Below are 27,219 nucleotides of genomic sequence, written 5' to 3'. Positions count from 1 at the left end.
TAATGATAAACAATGGTGTAATAGCCTACAGTTTCCTTGAAATGTTACCGATACGGCGTACCCCCACTATTTATTTTACCGGGACGCCGTACCGGACCGCACCACATCACTTTCACCCCTGACAGAGTATTTGCCAGCCATGGCGGTTCAGAGACTCACAGTGTACATCGACCAGGATGCTGACGTTGGTTTTACCCACAGCATTGAACACTGAGCAGGACACAGGCTCCGTGAAGAAGGAGTGGTCCGCCTTGGTGGTGAACACACTCTCTCTGGCCCCCTGCAAGATCACTCCACCCTTAGCCCACCTGAGAAAGAACACACATGAATGTATGAATAAACATGCACTGCCAGAGCTGTGGGTTTGATTCCCGCATTGGCCAAACACTTGCTCACAAGGAAAAACACATGAAACCCAGATAAACACAACGATCCAGGTAGATTAATGCACGGCTAGAGAGACAGGTGGACATATAGATAGACAGAAAGATCAACAGATCTATAGAAGTTGACGGAGGTATACAGTACATACATGTATCCCATGATAGGAGGGTTGGCGGAGGCGGCGCAGGTGAAGGTGACTCTGTCCCCCTCTAAGACGGAGCGGGGCTCGATGGACAGGGTCACCATGGGGGGGTCTGGGGGAGAGGGCAGGGAATCTCTAAGTCACTCCGATACAAGCAAATTATAAAGAGAAGGAGGGAGTGGTGGGAGAGCAGAGAGAGCCGACGGAAAAAGAGAGAACCCCCTCAAGGTTCCTGGACAGTGATCTAAGTGTACTTCCTGGTTGTCACTAGACACTGTTGTCCTTAAATAAGCTCAGATATTCAGTCGTACAGTAAATAGTGAATATGTGTCAAGCTAAAGGGATGGTTGTGAACAAGTCGCTGCGGTGTACGTTGAGGGTGACTTACGGTGTACGTTGAGGGTGACGGTGGTGTGTTTGCCAGTGGGGATAGCCAGGTTGCTGGCCACACAGCTGTAGTTCCTCCCTGTGTCTGTGTCCACTGGGTGGATGGGCAGGAAGCTGTGGGTCGTCACCCTCTTCCTGTCTGGGAGCACCTCCTGATGGAGAGACAAGAGAGAAGAGAGAAGAAGAAGGAAGACAAGACAGCCAATAGAAGGATGAGAAAGAGTATAGGTGAAACATGATTGAGTGTGTGTCTGTGTTTGTGTTGTAATACAAGGTGCATGTATGTGTAGATGCATTTTTAATTGACTCACGGTGGTGCTGACTGCTCCGTCTACGGGGAGCCCGTCTTTTTGCCACTCTATCATGGCAGGGGGCTTGGCCCCACGGGACACACAACTCAGGTTATAGTGGTCGCCTGCATTCAACAGCACCTCAGGGGCCCCGTCGATCACTGGGTCATCTGGAGGGACTGGACACCGGGCAGGGGGGTTACGCGCGCACGCACACGCACGCACGCACGCACGCACGCACGCACGCACACACACACACACACACACACACGCACACACACACATACGCATACGGGAGGTACATACACACACACACATTTGCTGTATCTTACTGAGGACAGTGAGTTTGGCTCTTCTAGAACGTAGCGCAGCGTCTGGGGCCTGACACTCGTACAGGGAGTCATCAGACAGCTCAGCTGAGATGATCTCCAGGTTATACTGGCCCAGCTCCTGCACCCTCATCACACGGTACCTCGGCCAAGCTGGGGGGGGGGGGGAGGGAGAGAGAGTCAGACATGTAGGGACAACCAGTGGAGGCTGGTTGAATGATAAATGGGAGGGAAAGGCTTGTTTGGAATGTATTGGATGTAATAATAGCTAACCAAAAACACCTGTGCATAATCCCTAATGCAAATGCACACAACCATGCACATGTTTACATCTCTCCCTGTCTGTCGCTCTCTCTTTCTCACTCGCTCTCTCTCGCTGTCTTTCACAGTTCCAGTGGTGCCATACATTCTCCCCAGTAGATGGCAGCCATGCTCTCTTTCTCCAGACAGGGAAGAAATGCATGCCTTTATGACAATGACATTTTAGAGGACTCCAAACGGACAGAAATGCTGGTGCAGATTTCATGTCCTCTCTCCTATACATAAATTCCATCTGAATCTCTCTGTCACTGTAGCATGTACTGTAGGCCTCAAATTAGCTTGCCCTCCCTAACCTTGTGTGTCCTTGTACGTGGCATTGCATGTGTGTCTGTGCGTTGTCTATGGGTGTATTAGCATGTGAAATGTCAAACGAGCGAAAGCGTATGAAAGGGAGAAATAAAGGGAGAGGGAGAGAGAGCGAGGGTAAGAGGGTCTGCTAAATGACTAAAATGGAGAAGGAGCGAGGGAGCGAAGCAGGGAGAGAGCGAGAGAGGGAGCGAGGGAGAGAGGCAGGGTGAGGGCAAGAGAGCGAGGGAGAGAGGCAGGGAGAGGGCGAGAGAGCGAGGGAGAGAGGCAGGGAGAGGGAGCGTGTGTATAAGGGAACCAGTGTTCATTCACATGTTTCTATTTAAAAGCTTTGGCTTGAAGCACTGAACCATTACAGTAACAATGTGATTAAAAGAGACGGAGAGAGGGAGAGAGAGCGAGAGAGAGAGAGGGGAAGGGTGAGGGGACAGACGAACAGGACGAGGGGAGAAAGCAGCAGAGGAAAGGAGGGAGGGAGAGAAAGAATGAGAGAGGGTTTGAGAGAGAGCAGAGGCAAAGAGAGAGGAGAGTGTGAAGGAGAGGAAGAGAGTGGCAGAGGGGGGAGAGAGGGAGGGAGAATGATAGAGGGGTTGAGCATGAACAGAAGAGAGAGGGAGAGAGAGGGAGGAACAGGCAATCAAGCAGGGAGAGAAGGCTGCAAATAAAGAGAGAGGAAAGAGGGCAGAAGTGTGGCATGAAAGACAGAATAACAAGCCTTTATTGTACAAGTAGGAGAGAGAGAATATGAAATAAAATTAAATGTTATTGGTCGCATACACATATTTAGCAGATGTGCTTGTGAAATACTCGTGTTCCTAGCTCCAACAGTGCAGTAGTATCACATTCACAACAATGCACACAAATCTAAAAGTAAAATCTAAATGGAATGACGAAATATAGAAATATTAAGACAAGCAATGTCGGGGTCCATATTATAAATATACAGTATATTTATACTGAACAAAGTATAAATGCAACATGCAACAATTTCAACAATTTTACTGAGTTACAGTTCATTTAAGAAAATCAGTCAATTAAAATAAATTCATTAGATTTCACATGACTGGGCAGGGGTGCAGCCATGGGTGGGCCTGGGAGGGCATAGGCCCACCCGCTTGGGAGCCGGGTCCACCCACTGGGGAGCCAGGAGGGTATTATGGTGTTGAAGGCTGAGCTGTAGTCAATGAACAGCGTTGTTACATAGGTATTCATCTTGTCCAGATGGGATAGGGCAGTGTGCAGTGTGATGCCGATTGCATCATCCGTGGATCTATTGGGGAGGTATGCATATCGAAGTGGGTCTAGGATGTCGAGTAAGGTGGAGGTGATATGATCCTTAACTAGTCTCTCAAAGTTCTTCATGACAGAAGTGTCATTTATAGTCATTTATAGTCATTTAATTCAGTTACCTTTGCTTTCTTGGGTACAGGGACAGGTGGACATCTTGAAGCAAGATAGGGACAGAGGACTGGGATAGGGAGAGATTGAATACGTCCGTAAGCCAGCTGGTCTGCGCATGCTCTGAGTACGCGGCTAGAGATGCAGTCCTGGCCGGCAGCATTGCGAGGGTTAACACGCTTAAATGTCTGACTCACGTCGGAGAATGAGAGCTCACAGTCCTTGGGAGAGGCCCTTGTTGGCGGCACTGTAATATCCTCAAAGCGGGTGAAGAAGATGTTAAGCTTGTCCGGAAGCCAGACTTCTGTGTCCGGGACGTGGCTGGCTTTCCCTTTATAATCCGTGATTGTCTGGAGTCCCTGCCACATACTGTACGTCTCATGACTGAGCCTTTGAATGACTTTGTCTCTGTACTGATGTTTTGCCTGTTTGATTGCCTTTCAGAGGGCATAACTAGACTGTTTGTATTCGATCACATTCCCAGTCACCTTGCCGTGGTTAAATGTGGTGGTTTGCGCTTTCAGTTTGGAACGAATGCTGCCATCTATCCACATTTTGGGGTTTGGATAGGTTTAAACCGTCACAGTGGGAACAAAATCCCCTATACACTTCCTGATGAACTCAGTCACTGTGTCAGCGCATACGTCAATGTTATTCTCAGAGGCAACCCGAAACATATCCTAGTCCGCGTGATCAAAACACGTCTTGAAGCATGGATTCCGATTGGTCAGACCAGCACTGAATAGACCTTAGCATGGATACTTCCTGTTTGAGTTTCTGCTTATAGGAAGGGAGAAGCAAAAATGGAGTCGTGCTCTGATTTGCAGAAGGAAGGGTGGGGGAGGGCCTTGTAGCTATCTCGGAAGGGAGAGTAACAATGGTTGAGAGTTTTTGAAGTGTGAGTACTGCAGGCGATGTGTTGATAGAACTTCGGTAGTGTTTTCCTTAGATTTGCTTTAGTCCCAAGCTATAATAAATACAGCCTCATATTGGCCATTTCCAATTTGCACAAGGTCCAGTGTAGTTCCCTGAGAGCCATCGGGGTATCGTCTTGAGGTGGAATATAAACGGCTGTGACGCTAACCAAAGAAAATTCTCTAGGGAGGTAATGGGGTCGACATTTGATTGTGAGGTAGTTCTAGGTTATGTGAACAAAAGGACTTGAGTTTCTGTACGTTACCAAAATCCCACCATGAGTAGTTAATGTGTATAACACAGAGATATAGGTATAGAGAGATGGATAGATAGAGAGAGCGCCAGGACCACAAATACAAATTCCATCTAGACACTGTTGCCCGAGAGCACACAAAAAACGATACATAACTCGGCCTAAACATCAGCACCACAGGTAACTTCCACAAAGCTGTGAACGACCTCAGAGACAAGGCAAGAAGGGCCTTCTTTGCCATCAAAAGGAACATAAAATTCGACATCCCAATTAGGATCTGGCAAGAAATACTTGAATCAGTTATAGAACCCATTGCCCTTTATGGTTGTGAGGTCTGGGGTCCGCTCACCAGCCAAGAATCCACAAAATGGGACAAACACAACATTTTAAATCAGCATGCAGAATTCTGCAAAAACATCCACTGTGCACATCAAAGAATGCATGCAGAGCAGAATTAGGTCGACACCCGCTAATTATCAAAATCCAGAAAAGAGTCATTGACTTCTACAACCACCAAAAAGGAAGAGATTCCAAAACCTTCCATAACAAAGTCATCACATACATAGAGATAAACCTAAGAGATGAACCCTAAGCAAGCTGGTCCTGTGGCTCTGTTCACAAACACAAACAGACCCCACAGAGCCCCAGGACAGCAACACGATTAGACCCAACCAAATCACCAGAAAACAAAAAGATGATTACATGACACATTGGAAAGAATTAACCAAAAAACTGAGCAAACTGGAATGCTATTTGGCCCTAAACAGAGAGTACACAGTGTCAGAATACCTGACCACTGTGACTGTCCCAAAATTAAGGAAAGCTTTGACTATGTACAGACTCAGTGAGCATAGCCTTGCTATTGAGAAAGGCCACCATAGGCAGACCTGGCTCTCAAGAGAAGACAGGCTATGTGCACACTGCCCACAAAATGAGGTGGAAACTGAGCTGCACTTCCTAACCTCCTGCCAAATGTATGACCATATTAGAGACACATATTTCCCTCAGATTACACAGACCCACAAAGAATTCAAAAACAAATCCACTTTTGATAAACTCCCATATATATTGGGTGAAATACCACAGTGTGCCATCACAGCAGCAATATTTGTGACCTGTTGCCACAAGAAAAGGGCAACCAGTGAAGAACAAACACCATTGTAAATACAACCCATATTTATATTTATTTGTTTTCCCTTTTGTACTTGAACTATTTGCACATCGTTACAACACTGTACATATGTTTCTGATGCCAATAAAGCCCTTGGAATTGAATTGAGAGCCTGAGATTGAAAGACATAGAGCGACCGAAAGACACAGACACAGAGAGACAGACACAGAGAGAAAAACACAGAGAGACAGACACAAAGAGACAGACAGAGAAACAGACACAGAGAGACAGACACAGTGAAACAGACACAAAGAGACAGACACAGGGAAACAGACACAGAGAGACAGACACAGAGAGACAAAAATAGAGGCTTTTTCAGGAAGGCAACTAGACTGGGTTTCGGGTGTTGGGTTTCGGGTGTTGTTTTGACTTGGGAGGTGTTAGAGTTGTACTAGTCTCACCCCTGAGGTCCTCTCCGATGCCCAGGGCCAGTCCATCCTTGGTCCACTGCACAATGCCTGAGTAGTTAAACACAACACAGGACAGAATCACCCTCTGGCCCCGCACAACCGACTGGTCCGCTGGCTCCTGGGAGAAACGCGCTGTCCACACTGGGGTAGGAGAAGGAGGGAGGGGGAGAGAGAGGGAGAGAGATGGGGAGAGAGAGAGAGAGAGAGAGAGAGAGAGAGATAGAGAGAGAGAGAGAGAGAGAGAGAGAGAGAGGAAGAGAGAGAAAAAAGAGAAGAGTGCATAAACATGGTTACAAACATCATGTGTTTATGTTACATACACAGCTGTGTTGTTGTTACAGTATATACATACAGCGTCATTATACACAAACTGAGAATTAATAAATAAACTGTAGAAGCCAAAGAGGAGCATTTCACTCATTGGAGTTTTTGTGGTAATATGAGACAGCCTACAAGCTAAATTCTTCTTAATCTACAATGATCTACAATTTCAGATGGTGTGTTTGATATCGTCTCTCTTTTTCCTTCAACAGAAGACAGAGATAACAAGTTGGAGATGTAGAGGGAGTGCATTAAGATAAAGAAAGATGGAAAGGGATTGAGGGAAAGTGAAAAAATAATTGAACAATGGAGGGAGAGGTGAAAGAGAGGGGAAAGAGAGGGGAAGGGAGGAGAGGGGAAAGAGAGGAGAAGAGAGGGGAAAGAGAGGAGAAGAGAGGAGAGGGGAAAGAGAGGAGACGAGAGGGGAAAGAGAGGAGAGGGGAAAGAGAGGGGAAGGGAAGAGAGGGGAAAGAGATGAGAAGAGAGAGGAAAGAGAAGAGAAGAGAGGGGAAAGAGAGGGGAAAGAGAGGGGAAAGAGAGGAGAAGAGAGGGGAAAGAGAAGAGAAGAGAGGGGAAAGAGAGGGGAAAGAGAGGAGAAGAGAGGCAAAAAAGAGGGGAAAGAGAGGAGAAAGGAGGAGAAGAGAGGGGAAAGAGATGAGAAGGGAGGAGAAGAGAGGGGAAAGAGAGGGGAAAGAGAGGAGAAGGGAGGAGAAGAGAGGGAAAGAGAGGGGGAAAGAGAGGAGAAAGAGAGGAGAAGAGAGGAGAGGGGAAAGAGAGGAGAAGAGAGGGGGAAAGAGAGGAGAGGGGAAAGAGAGGGGAAGGGAGGAGAGGGGAAAGAGAGGAGAAGAGAGGGGAAAGAGATGAGAAGAGAGGGGGAAAGAGAGGAGAAAGAGAGGAGAAAGAGAGGAGAGGGGAAAGAGAGGGGAAAGAGAGGAGAAGAGAGGGGGAAGAGAGGGGGAAGAGAGAAGGGAGGAGAAGAGAGCTTCCCTTTTCTTAAACCTCTTTCTATCTTTGTCTCTCTCTCTCTCTCTCTTTCTCTTCTCTTCCATCTCTCTCTCTATCTCGCGTCTAACTACAGTACATGTCATTGTCTCTACTCTACAGGGCTGTTCCAGCTCTCGGTTGAGAGCCACCACAGTTCTTTCTGCAGTATAAAACCGTGCCGTAGTCATCTGAGGAAGTGTTGTGACTGCTTGTCCAATATGAAAAAGGTTTTATTCCACAGTACACAACACACAGTAAATACGGCGCTCATCAAGACGAAGGCCGTTAAACGATGAGAGAATCCAAGTTGGATTGCGGTTGTGTTGTTTTCTTTCTCTTGTCTGCACTATAATGTTGTTGCTACATGTCCTCGTAAACAATGAAAGAATGGCAATCAAAGTCGCATTTCTCCCATTTATTTGTGTTGTTTCTCTCTCTCTCTCTCTCTGAATGTGGATAGCTGTTATAAATGTATACATATGTTGTACATGTCATTTCTTCATACCGCTTTCCTCATAAACAATGAAATAATGAAGGTCCCACTTCTGTCTCACTTTTTGGTGTTGTTTCTCTCCCCTTCTCACCCTCTCACTCTCTCTCTCTCTCTTTCTCTGAATATGTTCTTTTCCCATACTGCTTTCAATTTAATTACATTTTTTTGTATTTGACCACCTTTTTCTCCCCAATTTTGTGATATCCAAATGCAATCCAATTACGATCTTGTCTCATCACTGCAACTCCCCAAAGGGCTCGGGAGAGGCGAAGGTCGAGTCATGCGTCACCCGAAACATGACCCGCTAAACCGCGCTCTTAAACACCTGCCCACTTAACCCAATGTGTCGGAGGAAACTGTTCAACTGACAACCGAAGTCAGCCTGAAGGTGCCCGGCCCGCCACAAGGAGTCGCGATGAGCCAAGTAAAGCCCCTCCCGGCCAAACCCTCACCTAACGCTGGGCGCCTAACAAATGTGCGCCGCCCTATGGGACTCGTGGTCATGGCCGGTTGTGACACAGCCTAGGATCGAACCTGGGTCTGTAGTGAACCTGGGTCTGCGATGCAGTGCTTATTAGGATGCTGCGCCACTCGGTAGGCCAGGCCATATTGTTTTCTATTTCCGTGGTCGTCCTCCTTCTCTAGTGGTTGGAGGGGGTTTAGAGCCACGCTGTCACAACCCATTTATCATATTAAATATCAGCCCTCTAGCTTGGCTATTTCTCTCGCTCGCTCGCTCTCTCTCTCCCCCCGTTCCCTCTCTCTCTTACTTCTCCTCCCTCTCTCTCTCTCTGAACCCTCCAGCGTTCCTCTGTAGGTCCCCATCTCTCTCACTTTCTTAACAACTGGCATATGCCTGCTCACCCCCCCCATGACCCAAAGTCTCTCTCTCTAACTCCCTCCATATCGCTCTTTTTTACCATAACCCCCCCAACCTGATTGAATTTGTGTGATTTAAGGAGGTAGCCTACAATATGCCTGATATCATGAAAAACACAGCCATGTATAAATAATGTCAGAATAAAAATAAAAAAAGCCTTCAGACAGAAACAGAACGTACATTTTTCCAAAGAGAGAGTAAAACATCATGTAGATAGATATTATCTGCATTTGTAGATCTAACATAGGCCTACTACAAGTCAATCACAGAAAATAAAAAAGATCAGTGGTCCTAGAATTGAGCCTTGTGGCACACCACGTTAAAGAAAAGACCGCTCCCAAAGTGACAATATCAACGTGATCCACCATTAGTCCAAATATAAACTGTGCGATAACCATGAAAACTTCTAAATTAGGACTCCTACCCAGTCAGATTAAATCAACGTAGCTCGCTAGATACGCTATCTAATCTGTTAGCCTCCTCTGACCACTGAGATGAGGCCGTAATGCTATGCTCCAACAACAACTAAGGACTAAACAGCATCAGAGCAGGCAAGGCATCACTCCCGCTACCTAAAACACCACTGGACAAGGTATTCTCTTCACGGTCATTTAAAACCACAAACAAGATCCACAGTGGGAATGCAGACTACACACTGAGACAACAGGGATGTCAGGCTATTTCAATAGCTTGACAAGGAGAGCACTCAGAAGCTTCCCAGGTAATGCTTACATTAGGGGTACACAAAAAAATACAGATCCTCGCCCAAATCTGTATGGTATTTTTGTTGGCCTCTTCTCTGTGTATTTCCATACTACTTGCTCATATCATTCTTCAATATGTGAGTGTCTGAGCAGGAGAGAACACGTGAAAAAGCTATACAAAGAGAGTAGAGAGAGAGGCAGAAGGGAAGAAAGAAAAGACAGAAGAGAGAGAGAGAGAGAGAGAGAGAGAGAGAGAGGAGAGAGATAGAGAGAGAGAGAGAGAGAGAGGGGAGAGAGAGAGAGAGGAGAGAGAGGGAGAGAGATAGAGAGAGAGAGGAAGGTATTCTTTTATTATGTGGGTTATGCTGCAGTGACAAATTTAGAGTGTCCTGATTTCCTTGAGTCAGTGATCCCCAGATGCCATCGAGAGACTCCGAGTACCCTGACCGCACAAAGACATGGTCACAAAGTACCCTGACCGTGTGCGCGCGCGAGCACACACACACACATACACACACACACAGAGCCCTAATGAAACACACACACAAAGATGCACGCATGAACACACACACGCACAAACGCACACACGCGCACATACATACATGACTAAACCTTTGCCACACAGACATATGACAACATCATACACCATGTCTTCCCAGACACACACACACACAGTCAAACCCTGACCGGTGACCACATAGAAATAGGACACACCCATCAACACACACACGGTCAAACCAAACATTGACCACATTGGCTGGTGACGATGTGGCCGGATAGAGACATCGCGGTCACCAAACTCTATCCACACAGACACTGAGGTAAAGCAAGCCCTGTTGTCAACATAGCCACACTTGACATACCGAAGCCTGACCACACAGTCACAGAGACCTACAATCAACACCTTTTGTGTCTCACAATCCCATAATCTTAACAACAACATAACATGTTACAGATTTGCTTTCGCTCTGTGTGAAATGTGGTGCTTTGTCTTCTATCACAATAGGCCTAATCCCAGCCCCCGTGCTAATAAGAACGCCATCAAGACAGAATACATGCGCCTTTAATTCCTAGACAGGATGTTCTGCCCCTACCTATCTCCCCACGCGTACGCGATCAACCTAAAAATCCATTTTTGATTTCAACGTTTTCCTGTCTCCCAAGCAAACAAAAGGCTACAACATGATGCCATGACGTCAGGGCTTTGTCTGATGTGCCTGAATGAATTAAGTGCATGCTATTAATCCTGTTCAAGCAATAACGTTTGATAAAATCACATTTGTATGGATCTGTCAATCAATCTAATGATCTCTATCTGCCTATCTATCCCTGTATTCCTCCCTCTCTCCCTCTCAGTCCCGCTCTCCCTCTCAGTCCCGCTCTCCCTCTCAGTCCCTCTCAGTCCCTCTCTCCCTCTCAGTCCCTCTCTCCCTCCCAGTCCCTCTCTCCCTCTCAGTCCCGCTCTCCCTCTCTCCCTCTCAGTCCCGCTCTCCCTCTCAGTCCCGCTCTCCCTCTCAGTCCCTCTCTCCCTCTCAGTCCCGCTCTCCCTCTCAGTCCCGCTCTCCCTCTCAATCCCTCTCTCACTCTCAGTCCCGCTCTCCCTCCCAGTCCCTCTCTCCCTCTCAGTCCCTCTGCCCCTCTTCCTCTCTCCAGTTTAGCCAATCCTGCTCTGTCGTTGGATCACAGACTTGCGTCACCATGGCAACAGCTGACGTCTAAAGTAACTGCCCCCCAAAAAAGTGTTTTTGTGTATGTGTGTGTGCATGCATGAGGGTGTGTGTGTGTGTGTGTCTGTCGAAAACCTCCCTTGTTTCTGATACAACCATTTTCTGCAAAACGTTAATCATGACCTCATCCTCCCTCCACCTATCCAATTAATTGTCCAGCGCACCGCTGTCTCTATTCCCTTTCAGGCCATATCATCCATATTCACCTTTACTATCTTATCCATTCAATATGGTATATCGTCTCTGTTTCCTATGTGTGGATGGCGGTTGGTGATACCTAAATATCTGAAATACCAAAATGGCAAAACAAGGAGATGGACGGATGACAAAACTGTGATGACGATGAGGATGATGATGAGGATCGGTTTACGGGTAAGGGCCCAATGACAAAGTCAGGAGTGCCACTGTTGCTGCCCGACACCACCTGAGTCTAACTGACAATAACCGCATGGCGGCATGGTAGACTAGACTGGGTATAACCTAACTCACCATGGCAATACTGTTACATGGCATAAAGGTAGAGGGAGAGAAAAAGGGACCATGTTGCCATCATGTCAGTCAACAAATGAAGGTGACTGGCTAGAGGTGGAGAAGGAACAGGGGGAAGAAAAGGTGGAAGAAAAAGAGGGGAGACTCCTTTCTTTGTCTGGTGCATTGTGCCCATTTTTCCCCTGCTCTGTCATCTTCCCTCTCTATCCTCCCTTTGACAATACTCCTAGACCCCTCTCTTTCCCTGTCCCTTTGTCACCATGTACCCCCGGTTCCTTCCCTCTTTCTCTTTCTCTTTGTCACCATGTACCCCCGGTTCCTTCCCTCTCTTTCTCTTTGTCACCATGTACCCCCGGTTCCTTCCCTCGCTTTCTCTTTCTCTTTCTCTTTGTCACCATGTACCCCCGGTTCCTTCCCTCTCTTTCTCTTTCTCTTTGTCACCATGTACCCCCGGTTCCTTCCCTCTCTTTCTCTTTGTCACCATGTACCCCCGGTTCCTTCCCTCTCTTTCTCTTTCTCTTTCTCTTTGTCACCATGTACACCCGGTTCCTTCCCTCTCTTTCTCTTTGTCACCATGTACCCCCGGTTCCTTCCCTCTCTTTCCCTGTCCCTTTGTCACCATGTACCCCCGGTTCCTTCCCTCTCTTTCTCTTTCTCTTTGTCACCATGTACACCCGGTTCCTTCCCTCTCTTTCTCTTTGTCACCATGTACCCCCGGTTCCTTCCCTCTCTTTCTCTTTGTCACCATGTACCCCCGGTTCCTTCCCTCTCTTTCTCTTTGTCACCATGTACCCCCGGTTCCTTCCCTCTCTTTCTCTTTCTCTTTGTCACCATGTACCCCCGGTTCCTTCCCTCTCTTTCTCTTTGTCACCATGTACCCCCGGTTCCTTCCCTCTCTTTCACTTTGTCACCATGTACCCCCGGTTCCTTCCCTCTCTTTCTCTTTCTCTTTGTCACCATGTACCCCCGGTTCCTTCCCTCTCTTTCTCTTTGTCACCATGTACCCCCGGTTCCTTCCCTCTCTTTCTCTTTGTCACCATGTACCCCCGGTTCCTTCCCTCTCTTTCTCTTTGTCACCATGTACCCCAGGTTCCTTCCCTCTCTTTCTCTTTCTCTTTGTCACCATGTACCCCCGGTTCCTTCCCTCTCTTTCTCTTTGTCACCATGTACCCCCGGTTCCTTCCCTCTCTTTCTCTTTCTCTTTCTCTTTGTCACCATGTACACCCGGTTCCTTCCCTCTCTTTCTCTTTGTCACCATGTACCCCCGGTTCCTTCCCTCTCTTTCCCTGTCCCTTTGTCACCATGTACCCCCGGTTCCTTCCCTCTCTTTCTCTTTCTCTTTGTCACCATGTACACCCGGTTCCTTCCCTCTCTTTCTCTTTGTCACCATGTACCCCCGGTTCCTTCCCTCTCTTTCACTTTGTCACCATGTACCCCCGGTTCCTTCCCTCTCTTTCTCTTTCTCTTTGTCACCATGTACCCCCGGTTCCTTCCCTCTCTTTCTCTTTGTCACCATGTACCCCCGGTTCCTTCCCTCTCTTTCTCTTTGTCACCATGTACCCCCGGTTCCTTCCCTCTCTCTTTCTCTTTGTCACCATGTACCCCCGGTTCCTTCCCTCTCTCTTTCTCTTTGTCACCATGTACCCCGGTTCCTTCCCTCTCTCTTTCTCTTTGTCACCATGTACCCCCGGTTCCTTCTCTTTCTCTTTGTCACCATGTACCCCGGTTCCTTCCCTCTCTTTCTCTTTGTCACCATGTACCCCCGGTTCCTTCCCTCTCTTTCCCTGTCCCTTTGTCACTATGTACCCCCGGTTCCTTCCCTCTCTTTCCCTGTCCCTTTGTCACCATGTACCCCCGGTTCCTTCCCTCTCTTTCCCTGTCCCTTTGTCACCATGTACCCCCGGTTCCTTCCCTCTCTTTCTCTTTGTCACCATGTACCCCCGGTTCCTTCCCTCTCTTTCTTTTTGTCACCATGTACCCCCGGTTCCTTCCCTCTCTTTCCCTGTCCCTTTGTCACCATGTACCCCCGGTTCCTTCCCTCTCTTTCTCTTTGTCACCATGTACCCCCGGTTCCTTCCCTCTCTTTCTCTTTGTCACCATGTACCCCCGGTTCCTTCCCTCTCTTTCCCTGTCCCTTTGTCACCATGTACCCCCGGTTCCTTCCCTCTCTTTCTCTTTGTCACCATGTATCCCCGGTTCCTTCCCTCTCTTTCCCTGTCCCTTTGTCACCATGTACCCCCGGTTCCTTCCCTCTCTTTCCCTGTCCCTTTGTCACCATGTACCCCCGGATCCTTCCCTCTCTTTCTCTTTCGCTTTGTCACCATGTACCCCCGGTTCCTTCCCTCTCTTTCTCTTTCTCTTTGTCACCATGTACCCCCGGTTCCTTCCCTCTCTTTCTCTTTGTCACCATGTACCCCCGGTTCCTTCCCTCTCTTTCTCTTTGTCACCATGTACCCCCGGTTCCTTCCCTCTCTTTCCCTGTCCCTTTGTCACCATGTACCCCCGGTTCCTTCCCTCTCTTTCTCTTTGTCACCATGTACCCCCGGTTCCTTCCCTCGCTTTCTCTTTGTCAACCTGTACCCCCGGTTCCTTCCCTCTCTTTCCCTGTCCCTTTGTCACCATGTACCCCCGGTTCCTTCCCTCTCTTTCCCTGTCCCTTTGTCACCATGTACCCCCGGTTCCTTCCCTCTCTTTCTCTTTGTCACCATGTACCCCCGGTTCCTTCCCTCTCTTTCTCTTTGTCACCATGTACCCCCGGTTCCTTCCCTCTCTTTCCCTGTCCCTTTGTCACCATGTACCCCCGGTTCCTTCCCTCCCTGTCTCTTTGTCACCATGTACCCCCGGTTCCTTCCCTCCCTGTCTCTTTGTCACCATGTACCCCCCCCCCGGTTCCATTCCTTTCTTTCCTTTGTCTGTCCGTGGCACATACTCAGAAATAATCATGCCCTCCCTCCCATTGCTCCACCCCTATCTCTTTACATGTTCCGTCTCCACCTCTCCACCTCTCCTCTCTTATTTATTTTCCTTGTTCCCGCTCTTTATTTCTCACTCCCTCTGTCATTAAAGCCCCTGGTAAAAGGGTTGCTATAGAAACATATTTATTTGGAAATGAAGGGAAGAGAATAATTTCTACGCTCTCTCTCTCTCTCTCTGTCTCTGTCTCTCTCTCTCTCTCTCTGTCTGTCTGTCCGTTTGTCGCTCTGTGTGTATGTGTCGTTTTCTCTTTGTCCCTCTTCTCCCGGGCTAATCTCCCATATTTCACATCTCAAGTGCTTTATTTGTATTGAACCACCTTTACAGACGTCGTTACCATGGCTACAGCCAGTGAGGACCACTGACACAATGATAGACACACAGTGGCCATGACAACCCCTTGGAGCAGTGCAGGGTGATATGATAATTCCTGGTCAAAGTGTCTGACACGTTATGAGATGACATGAATACGCTGGGCTTTTCACAACTCCTCTCTTCAAGATAACCCAGCCCGTCCTTTCTGAAACGAGCATGCAAATGAACGACAAAGAATACTTGAAGGGTAACCAAGGGTGACCACCAAGGACTAACAATGTCAGGCCGCTTCGAACCCTGATCAAGGGCTACGCTATACAGAATTATCAAAGTGGAGTTTTGTGGTAACATAGGTCCTCGGTCAAGGGATATTTTGTTTCGTACTCTGAATTAGCTAGCAAAATCAATATCGTTATGAATCGATAATTCACCAGAGTGATTTCCAAATAAGCGACTGTGACTGTGTTGAACTGTGTTTGGGAAGTAAAGATAAACATGGTTTTAAAAAGGTGGTGGTAATATTTCATTCATTACAGGAAAACAAATCGTTGGCCGGTTAATTTACCGGCGGCTCAGCGTACCAAGAGACCAATGTTCACGTGAATACGGATTATTTACAGGGACACACAACATCCTGAAATATATGTAGATGTCTTTGTTAGAAAGAATACTGTGTTTCCCTTGACGGAGTAATGCTGAATGTAAAATAAAAAGGGCTCAACTTACACAACTCTCTCCTATGGAATTGATGTGAATGAGCTGCATGTAGCCATATCCTTCCAACCAACATTTTTTTTAAAAAACGATTAGGGTAATAAAAACAACAACAGTTGAACCGTTAACTAAATATGTTCCCATTTTTACTGCAGGCTAAATGGCTGTATGGCTAGCAGTGTAGACCAGGCCCATAACTGTAGGTTTATTAGTTAGATGGCTAGCTGTAATGTTGTTATCGTAGAGAGAGAGAGAGACGGATGGAGCGACACAAATCTCCCTACCCTTCTCGAGGAGAAACTCCGAGAACGAGAAATCAAATGACATCATCACCCGGCGGCCACATTCCTACAGGGGGAGGAGGGTGGAATAGAGGGATAGGGGATGGAGGGAAGGATGGTGGAGGAGAAGGGGACAGTGGGCGAAGAGGGGGAGGGGGAATGTCCCAAAACTTTTGAGGGAGAAAAACACAGCCCAACGACAGCAGTGAATCCCATCTCGTGTGTGTGTGTGTGTGTGTGTGTGTGTGTGTATGTATGTGGTTGCAGGTCTGTGTGTGTGTGTACAGGGTGGCTGTACTCTTCCTTCATCATGTGCTCTTTTAATTCATGTGCTTCTTCTTCTGACCCCTCCCCCTCTCCTTTTTTCTCCTCTCCTTTCCACTGACTAAAGGAATGCAATAACCACATCTGGAACTTATTAGAGAGAGAGAGGGGGGAGAATTGAGCTTAGCTAGCAGAAAAAAAGGAGGATAAATGGAAGGACAGAGAGAAGGGAAAGAGAAAAACTGAGGGAGGGTAAAAAATAAAACTGAAAAAAGAGGGAGAAGAAGAGAAGTTTCAACAGTGATTAATGCCAATTAATTCTAGTCTAAGCCAAGGCATGTGCAGAGGCATCTTCTAAGGCCCAGAGCTCAGGGAAGGAGAGAGAGGCCTCAGATGTGGGTTAAAGAATTCTGATTTGAGAGTAGCACTTTGAACTCTCTCTTCCATATTCTATGTCAATGAGGTGTGTGTGTGTGTGTGTGTGTGTGTGTGTGTGTGTGTGTGTGTGTGTGTGTGTGTGTGTGTGTGTGTGTGTGTGTGTGTGTGTGTGTGTGTGTGTGTGTGTGTGTGTGTGTGTGGCCAACTGTCCCTACAGAGCAGCCAGTCAGGCTTGAGTAATTGTCCCTTTCTCTCCCCCTGGCCCCCAACCCCTCCCTCTCCCTCCCTATTCCTGCCTTTCTCTCTCTCTCTCTCTCTCTCTCTCTTTCTCTCTCTCTCTCTCTCTCTCTCTCTCTCCCCCCCGCTTTCTTTCTTTTCATCCCCCACTACAACCACCCTCCGAATAAAAACTCTAATCGGTCTTGACCACCCTCCCCACTATCGCCACACCAGAACACAACTTTTTACCACCCCTCCCCCGACCCCCAAATTGTCTCTCTGCAAAACGTAGACACACACAGTTAGAAAACATGGCAAAGAGGCTCAGTCAGATGTGTCTCTTTCTCTCTTCTATTCCTCTCTCTCTTTCTCTCTCTCTCTCGCTTTCTCTCGACCCTCTTTCTCTCCCTCTCTCTGTCCCTTTCTCTCTCGCTTTGTGGTTTTAAAAACTCCATTGGTTAGGCCAGTCAAACAGCTTTAGTAGGGTCTTTAACATCTACTGCTATTGGCCCGGACGGCTTGCTACATAATGCTATAATTTAATATGTTTCATTTATTACACACATAAATTTAGATTATTTTATAGATGAGTATACTATACATGATAAACAATGAGCCTCAATAGGCGTAATCTAATTTGTAGTTTTCTAGCAAGTTTCATTGTCTGTTTTTGTACCTTTACAATAAACAATAGGACAGCCCTACTACTATGTAGTAGTATGTCTGCTTCCAACTCACACCCTCAAACACCCTCAAACACATAAATCCCCTGAACGCAGCTCACTCTCCAGATCCTAATCACCTGAATTCTAAACACCTGTTCACACACCTGGAGGTCATTATCACACACTATTTAGTTCAGTTCTTTGCATCCCATCACTAATGATGCCTTTTGCCTATTCCCTGCCTGTACTTTAGCCTATCGGATTTCCCGTTACCTACCTATTGCCTGATCTCCCGGACTACGTTACTAGCCTTTGCCCTGCCTGTACTGTTGCCCTTTTTGACCCCCTGTGTATGACCTTCTGCCTGCCCCTGGACCCAGCTACCTGCCTCCTCCTGTGGTCCTTTGCAATAAGCACCTGCTGCGCCCTGCGCTTGAATCCAGCTCTCTGTCTCCCCTCGTGTTCATTACATTATGTGTCAAAATTAGTTTTAAAGCGTCAATTCACATTGTGTTGACATTGAACGTCACACTGTAGCATAGCCATAACTAATGTGAAGAAAATGCAAACTATTGCTTGATTACATTATGGAATTGTGAGTATATCTCATTGTTACATCCACATTATGAATAGACCCACACGTGACTTAAACTACACAGTCTCATGAGCTACATGTTCCATTTCAATGTTTCTTTTAGCAATATTTACACAAAAAAACATTGAAACAGAATATGTAGCTCATGAGACTGGGTTGGGTTGTTTGGTCGGTAGTGTGTGTGTGTGTGTGTGTGTGTGTGTGTGTGTGTGTGTGTGTGTGTGTGTGTGTGTGTGTGTGTGTGTGAATATATGGATGTGTGTGTGTGTGTCTGACAAAACCCTCCCTTGTTTCTGATACACCCATTTTCTGCAAAACGTTAATCATGACCTCATCCTCCCTCCACCTATCCAATGAATTGGGGTACATAACCTCATCATTCCCTTTCAGGCCGTATCATCCATATTCACCTTTACTATCTTATCCATTCAATATGGTATATCGTCTCTGTTTCCTATGTGTGGACGGCGGTTGGTGATACTTAAATTCAGAAACGACAAAACAATGCCAGTCTAGTGTATACATGAAGTAGATGTGACATTGTTCATTAAGGACAGAGGCTGACAAATGTTGCACCTGCACTGAGGCCTTTGTTATAGCAGTCTAGGTAGGTACATTAGCAACACCAAGTTGCAGTGTCACAAAATGACCAGGTGTAGGCTACTAACAACAATTGCAATTTCATGGATTATAAAGAGTCTTTGCAGGACATACATTTACATTTCATACCATATGAAATGCCTGTTAAGAAAACTAGAATTGTAGAATAGTTTTGATCTTCAAGTGTTTTGAGAGCAGTGTTTTGGACAGGCAGTTGGAAGAGTATAGCCTACACATGAATGATAAAATTGTGACATTGTACCGTTGCCATAATGAGCCCAGTGTGTGACACATAGTTTACAGCCACGTAACTAACACGTGTGTGTGTGTGTGTGTGTGTGTGTGTGTGTGTATGTGTGTGTGTGTGGCTTGTAGCAGAACCACTCATGTGCACTGATGGATTTATGAGAGAGAAAACTGCTGTCAGGGAGCCGAGGAGGGCTCCCTGCAGAAAAACATCAAGAATTTGCATGTTGATTTGGGTTGAAGGGGTTACATTGTATTTAGTGTGTGTGTGTGTGTGTGTGTGTGTGTGTGTGTGTGTGTGTGTGAGTGAGTGAGTGAGTGAGTGAGTGAGTGAGTGAGTGAGTGAGTGAGTGAGTGAGTGCATGCATGCATGCTTCAGCTTCGATCCATGTGAATAAGATGTATTAGTATGTTTTGTAGTGTGTAATGACCATTCATAACGATTACTGTTTATAGCTGCCACACTATAGGCCACCTGTCAGTTGTTTTACAGGATTAGGCAGTGAAAAGGTGATACAATACTAACATTTAGCATTCCGTGTATAGTTATACTAGTATACTAATATTGTGTATGGATGTTGAGTGAAGGACAAAAGAGTTGCGCTAGCCTATAGTGATCTAAAAAGAGACACAGGCTACATGGATGACATCATCCTATATAGACCTTTCAAACACGCCCCTTACCTACGATAAAGTGCTAGGCTGGTCAGTACCTGCGCGTGCCCGCACATTCACAGTACACGCACTCTCTGACTGTCACGCACAACAAGGTAGACAATGAAAAGGGAGGGTTGCCTTGTGCCGTGCGCGAGCACAAGGAAGATGCTGTAATCGAACAGGTAGTCTAAGAAATCACGTCCACCTTGAGCACATGTCTCCTAGCAACTACGTTATAACAATAGCTGTTATACCTGTCAATGCACATATATTAAAGATATGTCATCTAGATGACATTAGGGGTATTATACGTGAAGCTATGGTGGCCATACCTCGATTCGAAATGAAATACATGGCGAAAAAAAGTATCCATTCCAATCTTTGTGTCGCGCGCACGAGCAGAGCAGGATACAGCGGCAGCTACGCATGGCAAGCTGGAGACCGTCTACAATGGCCTTAGTGTGTGTGTATGTGTGCGTGTGTGTTATTAGGCTACAATTATATCTCAGGCACCAATAAAAAAATGGCAAGCAACGTTTGAATGATTGACACAAGCCGTTCCCAAATTACAATATCAAGCACCTTTGGTCAATAATCTTAGACGCGCACTGTCATTCGAATCACGTCATTTCTGCCTAACATCATTTTTGAAAAAGGCAATAGGCTACTGTATGCACAGGACTAAGGTCATATGGTAGATACTAGATTTTCGCACCAATCAGGCCATGATCATGTTAGACACACACACACTGTGGAATAGCCTACCATTCACACTGCCCCGCATATGACAAACTCGAGGCCATATACGCAGAAAAGAGGAGCATCTACTTCTATCGCTCTCTCACATACACACACACGCGCGCGCACACACACAAGCACATAACTGAAACGAATCTAGAGCAACTTTCCCTCTCATCAAGTTTAACAAGCCTCGGTATTGTTCGACAACATGAAACAGTGTCTCGTTTATTAGGGAAGGTAACCCTTATCTTACCACGGTGAAAACTCAACGCCAAACTCAGGAGCAGAAGCCTATGCATCGTTCAGAAGACCAGCAAGCCCGTTAGCTCAATTCTCCGTGAGGACAGCATCAAAAAACCCCGTTGGATTTTATTCACCACTATCGGGCAATTGTAATCCTTCCAGTGAATATATGTGACGATTTTCGTCGTTATCCACCTCCCCTTTCTACTCTCTTTTTTACGGTTTAGATCATTTCTCCGTTTTTTCCTCCTCTCTCCTTTTTGCTGTCTGCTCTTGCGTGCTCGGCGACGGTCCGTTTTCTCATTAGCGGCGCAGTCCTTTCTCTCTCGCTCTCTCCTCTCACGTACGTCAGCACCACAGCACACACCCCTCCTCTTTCTAGTCTGAATCTCGCAGTAGATGGTAGTGATACCTCTATTATATGTTCATGTCTTTGTCACCAGAGAAAAACTACACGAATTCGTCCATAATGTTTGTTGGATTTTTGCCATTATCTCTGTGTTTGTCTATTTAAGAGAGATTGAGTAATAGGTCACAGATCTAATGACATGTCATGGTAATGGAGTGCTGGTTAAGTTGAATCATTCTGCAAGCAAATCCTTCTGCAAACATTCTGCATGGCAAAACCAAGTTCTGCCCCAGAAGAGGCAGCGTCTGTCTCCTCCTTTCTCTCAAAGTAATGATGAAGTAGAGGCTATATAGCCTATTATAGCCAGCTACATAGGCTATACATACATGTAGTTTTCAATGTCCCCATTGCGCCTGTATAGTGGGCTGTAGGCTGCTCTCACATCCATCTCTCTCGGCTTTGCATCAGCCTAGGCTACAACGCGGTGTTGGAGCGCCCTCAAGTGCACTGACTCAATAATTACTCCCAAACAACTGGAAACACTATTAAAATGCCTACACACGGATGCACCTCGTAGAAACAACACATTAAGTTACACAAATGTATTCACTGAAACATATAGCCACTATAATTAGGGTTCCAGGTATTGTCATCATTAAATTGTTCTGCTGTTGGACCGTTATTGCATGTCCAGCTTATTCACTGGACTGGCATTGATGTATTTTTACTAAATAAGTGATTCATTCTCTACCATTACTCAGAGGATCTACTTGAGAAAAACTATATTGGAATGGATTGTTTGTGCGGTGAAATAAATCTGGCTATAGTAGCCTAGCCTGAATTGTTGTTATAATTAAGGTCTAGCAAGAATTTCTGTTTTATAATTACCTTGATATTGTAATGCTCAATAAGTGGTCGAATATGCTATTCTATCAGGTAAATATATATATATTTAAACGTATCATTGTTTATTTGATATCAATTATTATTATGGTTAGGCTATGTGATAAATACAAGTATAGCCTACATATCATGTGGTGTAGAGATGTAGTGAAGTGCAGTATTATATTTAGAACATTTAGAAGGATGCATTGAATGAAAAGGTGGCTGCAGTTTATTATCGGACACTATTAATTACATCATACATTTTCTGTAATAAAAAAAACCGCAGGTCTGCCATGTGGCACCCAGAGGTGACCCATCTCTGCCGGGACTCGAACCCGGAGCCTCTGGATTAGAAGTCCAGCGCGCTATTCCATTGCGCCACAGAGACTGCGCCAATAAACATGATTCCGGCACGGTTTAGATACTCACATCCTTCTATGTCGACGCTTTCAGCATCCCTGCAGCATCAGGACCACTCTTCTTGGACATTTTGGCTCTAAGAAAAAGGCCGGTAGAGGGCGCTGTACGCGGTCTCTTCAATGCAATTGGCACGCTCGAGCTTCTCTCCAGAGCCAAAATGGCGATGTGGTGAACATGTATTTAATTTAGGCTTTAATAAAAGGCGTTGTGCAATAAGGAGCTTGAAAGACAATAGCCAAATAATTGTGTGGAATAGTAGATATAGCTTGCGTCGTTACATCATCCTCCTTTTCTGTATACTAACTGAGGGATTTTATTATTTTGGTGAATCCGCACAGAATAAAACACGCTCAATCAAGTAAACGGTCTGTAAACTACTGTTACTTTCTCATTATTTTAGCGTAATTTGTTCAAATTTTTATCAACCATCACACCATGCACGGATGGGTGGAAAGTGGACAGACAGCATCGACAGCACTCAGCGTCTGTACCAGAATCTTAAGTAGCCCCAGCTACATTGCACCGCGGTTGCATCATAACATCCCCATTGGACATTCCTTTTTCATAAGGTTCCATACGGGATAGATTATGATGATTGAAAACATTTGAATTTAGCTTTACTGCTGTCAGCCAATAGAAATGCATTGAAAAAAATATTCACTACATGGAACAACAGATAGTAAACAACAGATAGTAAAACCAAAAAAATTCAAGGAAGTTTGTTCTGAAGATTATTATCATAATTTTGTTTTACATGTAGTTATTTTATTTTATTTTAATTAATCAAATTGATTTACAAAGCCCTTTTCAGCTGATGTCACAAAGTTCTATACAGAAACCCAGCCTAAAACCCAAAACACCAAGCAATGCAGATGTAGAGCATGGTGGCTAGGAAAAACTCCCTAGAAAGCCAGGAACCTAGGAAGAAACCTAGAGAGGAACCAGGCTCTGAGGGGTGGCCAGTCCTCTTCTGGCTGTACCAGGTGGAGATTATAACAGTACATGGCCAAGATGTTCAAACGTTCATAGATGACCAGCAGGGTCAAATAACAATAATCACAGTGGTTGTAGAGGGTGCAACAGGTCAGCACCTTAGGAGTAAATGTCAGTTGGTTTTTCATAGACAATCATTCAGAGTTAGAGACTGCAGGTACGGTAGAGAGAGAGAGTCGAAAACAGCAGGTCCGGGACAAGGTAGCACGTCCGGTGAACAGGTCAGGGTTCCATAGTCGCAGGCAGAACAGTTGAAACTGGAGCAGCTGCACAACCAGGTGGACTGGGGACAGCAAGGAGTCATCAGGCCAGGTAGTCCTGAGGCATGGTCCTAGAGATCAAGTCCTCCAAGAGAAGAGAAAGAAAAAGAGAGAATTAGAGGGAGCATACTTAAATTCACACAGGACACCAGATAAGACGGGAAAAATACTCCAGATATTACAGACTGACCCTAGGGCTCAGGTCCTCCGAGAGAAGAGAATTAAAAAGAGAACGAGAGAAAGAGAGAGAGAGAATTAGAGGCATACTTAAATTCACACAGGACACCGGATAAGACAGGAGAAATACTCCAGATATAACAGACTGACCCTAGCCCACCGACACAAACTATTGCAGCATAATTACTGGAGGCTGAGAAAGGAGGGGTCGGGAGACACTGTGGCCCTGTCCGACTATACCCCCGGACTGGGCCAACCAGGCAGGATATAACCCCACCCACTTTGCCAAAGTACAGCCCCCACACCACTAGAGGGATATCTTCAACCACCGACTTACTACCCTGAGACAAGGCAGAGTATAGCCCACAAAGATCTCCCCCACGGCACAAACCCGAAGGGGGCGCCATCCCAGACAGGAAGATCACGTCAGAGACTCAACCCACTCAAGTGACGCACCCCTTTCAGGCACTAAACTATCTCTATATATACTTCCATCATTTTTAAAAACTGGTACTGGGGACCTTTAGAAGAGTCTTGTGAGGCTTGTGTTCGTGAGAGTCTCATTGTTTATGTGAGAGTCTCAGCTTTCAATAATTTTATTTAACCAGGTAGGCCAGTTGAGAACAAGTTCTCATTTACAACTGCGACCTGGCCAAGATAAAGCAAAGCAGTGCGACACAAACAACAACACAGAGCATGGTGGGATAACACATGGGATAAACACATGGGATAAACAAACGTACAGTCAATAATACAATTGAAAAATCTATATACAGTGTGTGCAAATGTAGTAAGATAGAGTGGTAATAGTTGCTAGGCCAAACTGTTTGGACTCTATGTACATTTTTGTGAGAAGACCGGATTTCGGGATGTCTCATTGTCTGACAAACACCGCTCTAGATCTGCCACCTTTCACTGCAGATGTGGAAGGGCGAGCTCTAGATCTGCCACCATTCACTGCAGATGTGGAAGGGCGAGATCGGTGTATGCGGTGAATTGAGAAGCAGCCCATGAAACGTTTGTATTATGTTAATTAGATTTCCTCAGGGCGCGACCATTGTAGGCCAAGGGTTCAAACATAACTGTCCTCCTGGTCAGAGTTCTATTCCTACTATGGTCTTTAGGACCAACTACTAAGGTGGTTTTCAGAAGTCTTTTTTTCAGGTGGCATCCTGTCCTTTGACTGGACGCTATACAGGTGCTCACTGCATATTGATACCTTACTCACAGTACTCAAATGATTCATCATTGTACCTGAAACATCAGAAATGAGAGGACTGACATTGTATAGCTGTTGTCACAGTTATAGTCCTTAATATTTCACACACGACTTAATCCGGAAAAACTCTGGGCCATAGTTATAGCCTTTAAATAGGCCAAAGTTTTTCTTGGTCAGGCCACAAAGTCAGATAAAACTAAGGGTCACATAACAACAGAAAAATCTGCCAACAGAAGAATCTCTTCACAATTTCTATCTTGTTTAATATGAACACTCATCCACAAATAGCCTTGTATTGGCCTTTGAGTGGTGGAGGAGCAGGAAGTAGAATAGTATTCACCCGTAGTAGAGCTGGTGGTCTTCTGTGGCCTGATTGGCTGGGAGCCAGCTGCAGTTCATGGCCTTAGAGGAGTAGATGGAACACAGGAAGTTCATCATCATCTCTGTTATAGGAGAGAGAGATTTACACCCAAGTCAATTACATTAACTTAACTCTATAATATATAGGGCGATTTGGAACAGACCCTTAGTCTGGGTGATGGGTTTGTTGGTTGGTTTGGTCTTTTATGTAAATGTACTGTATATGCCCGTGGAAAATAATTTGACCTTAAATTTGCCCAGCAAATTGCCCACCAAATAAATATTATTCAGTGCCAGACTACAAGTGCTGCTGCTAGGGGTGGGAGGAATAAGGTATTTGTATAACTGCAGCACACCTGTAGAAGCATCAGAAAACAAGTGGGCAGACAGCCATACATGTTCAACAGACATCTCTATTCGGTTCCATGAACGCTTCATGCAGAACTCGTTCATCCAAGATAAAGTCGCATTTCTTGGTGATAGGAGCTCTAAATAAAGAAACAATAGCAACACTTTTTATGGTCATGCTCAAGGGGTTTTAATTAAGCAACAAGGCCCGAGGAGGTGTGGTATATGGCCAATACACCACGGCTAAGGGTTGATCATAAGCGCGACGCAACGCAGAGAATTTGTATGAGAATTTCACATACAACCTTTTGGGAGATTTCATAGCAGGACAAGAGGGAGAAGAAAATACTTTCATTCCATTTATACCAGATCTGGCTTGTTTATATTCAAAATCAATTGTTGACCAATCCACAGACCAAACCAAAGGTTATAAAACAAAGATATCCAATCAGGTTGAACCAGCCAACATCCTCTAGGAAGGGGGTCACATCTAGGTGTGGTAATTTAAGGGAGTGGGCTCGGTTACAATAGAGATAATTCCTTTGAGTACAAAAGAGATTGTACCATACAGCGTCGTCAGAGTTCACTCTGAACAACTACACTTTACAACAAAGATCATACATCCATATAGATGGCATCAAAGTTTTAGATAGATACCAAACATAGCTGCAGTAGTTTTATCCTATAAGCCCATAGAAGTCTTTGGCCATTTGCCATGAGGCCAGAGGTGGCAGAGTGCACAGTTTAGGGCCGAGCCTACAAGACCAATCCTCCATACAGAATCTTTCCAGATTCTTGATATCTTTCATCTGCGCTTATGGACTGCTCTCTTCAACTCAAACCAATAGAGTTCAAGTCCAGAGACTGATATGGCCATAGCAAAATGTTGATTTTTTTGTTGTTGGTCAATTAACAATTTCTTTGTGGATTTTGATATGTGCTCGGGGTTACTGTCTTGCTGGAAGACTCACTTGTGACATGGCATGTGTATTTGGAAAAAGTACTCATTTGTCATATTTGAGTAAAAGTGAAGATGCCTTAACAGAAAATGACTCAAGTAAAAGTAAAAGTCATCCAGTAAAATGATGAAATAAATAAAAGCTGAAATAAGTCATTCTCTCTACTATTATTCTGACACTTCACATTCTTAAAATAAAGTGGTGATCCTGACTGACATTAGACAGTTTTTTTTTACTAGGATTACATGTTAGGAATTGTGAAAAACTGAGTTTAAATGTATCTGGCTAAGGTGTATGTAAACTTCTGACTTCAACTGTATATAAAATAAATATTAACCCATCTACCACCCCCCCTCTTCGGAGAACACATATCTTGTTTGTTTTTTTACAAGTTTTCTGCTACATATACTGTACATACATTTTACATACAGTATACATTATACATACACATTTA

General features: G+C 45.5%; 1 protein-coding gene and 1 non-coding gene across 4 annotated transcripts in view; both read right to left on the bottom strand.

Moving 5' to 3' along the window:
• Window positions 1-21,302, bottom strand: part of kirrel1a (kirre like nephrin family adhesion molecule 1a) — a 37,945-nt gene extending 16,643 nt beyond the window's left edge. The window contains exons 1-7 of one of the 3 annotated variants that reach the window (XM_021577967.3): window positions 20,806-21,302; window positions 6,298-6,447; window positions 1,536-1,685; window positions 1,225-1,382; window positions 915-1,065; window positions 533-638; window positions 160-308 (exon numbers count right to left, since the gene is read on the bottom strand). In XM_021577967.3, the coding sequence (XP_021433642.3) occupies window positions 160-308; window positions 533-638; window positions 915-1,065; window positions 1,225-1,382; window positions 1,536-1,685; window positions 6,298-6,447; window positions 20,806-20,851 (910 nt within the window). In that variant the 5' untranslated portion in view covers window positions 20,852-21,302. The other 2 variants (XM_021577966.3, XM_090214639.1) reach the window with 2 other exon arrangements.
• A 1,041-nt stretch (window positions 21,303-22,343) lies between these two features.
• trnar-ucu (transfer RNA arginine (anticodon UCU)) lies at window positions 22,344-22,417 on the bottom strand. The gene has a single exon. It is a non-coding gene; the product is annotated as a tRNA-Arg (tRNA).
• Between the last annotated feature and the right edge of the window lie 4,802 nt (window positions 22,418-27,219).

The sequence above is a fragment of the Oncorhynchus mykiss genome, chromosome 21, assembly GCF_057628025.1.
Source record: "Oncorhynchus mykiss isolate SJ-2025 chromosome 21, ASM5762802v1, whole genome shotgun sequence".
NCBI classification, from domain to species: domain Eukaryota; kingdom Metazoa; phylum Chordata; class Actinopteri; order Salmoniformes; family Salmonidae; genus Oncorhynchus; species Oncorhynchus mykiss.
The sequence above is the reverse complement of the archived record's forward strand: the minus strand, read 5'-3'. Positions and strand labels throughout refer to the sequence as shown.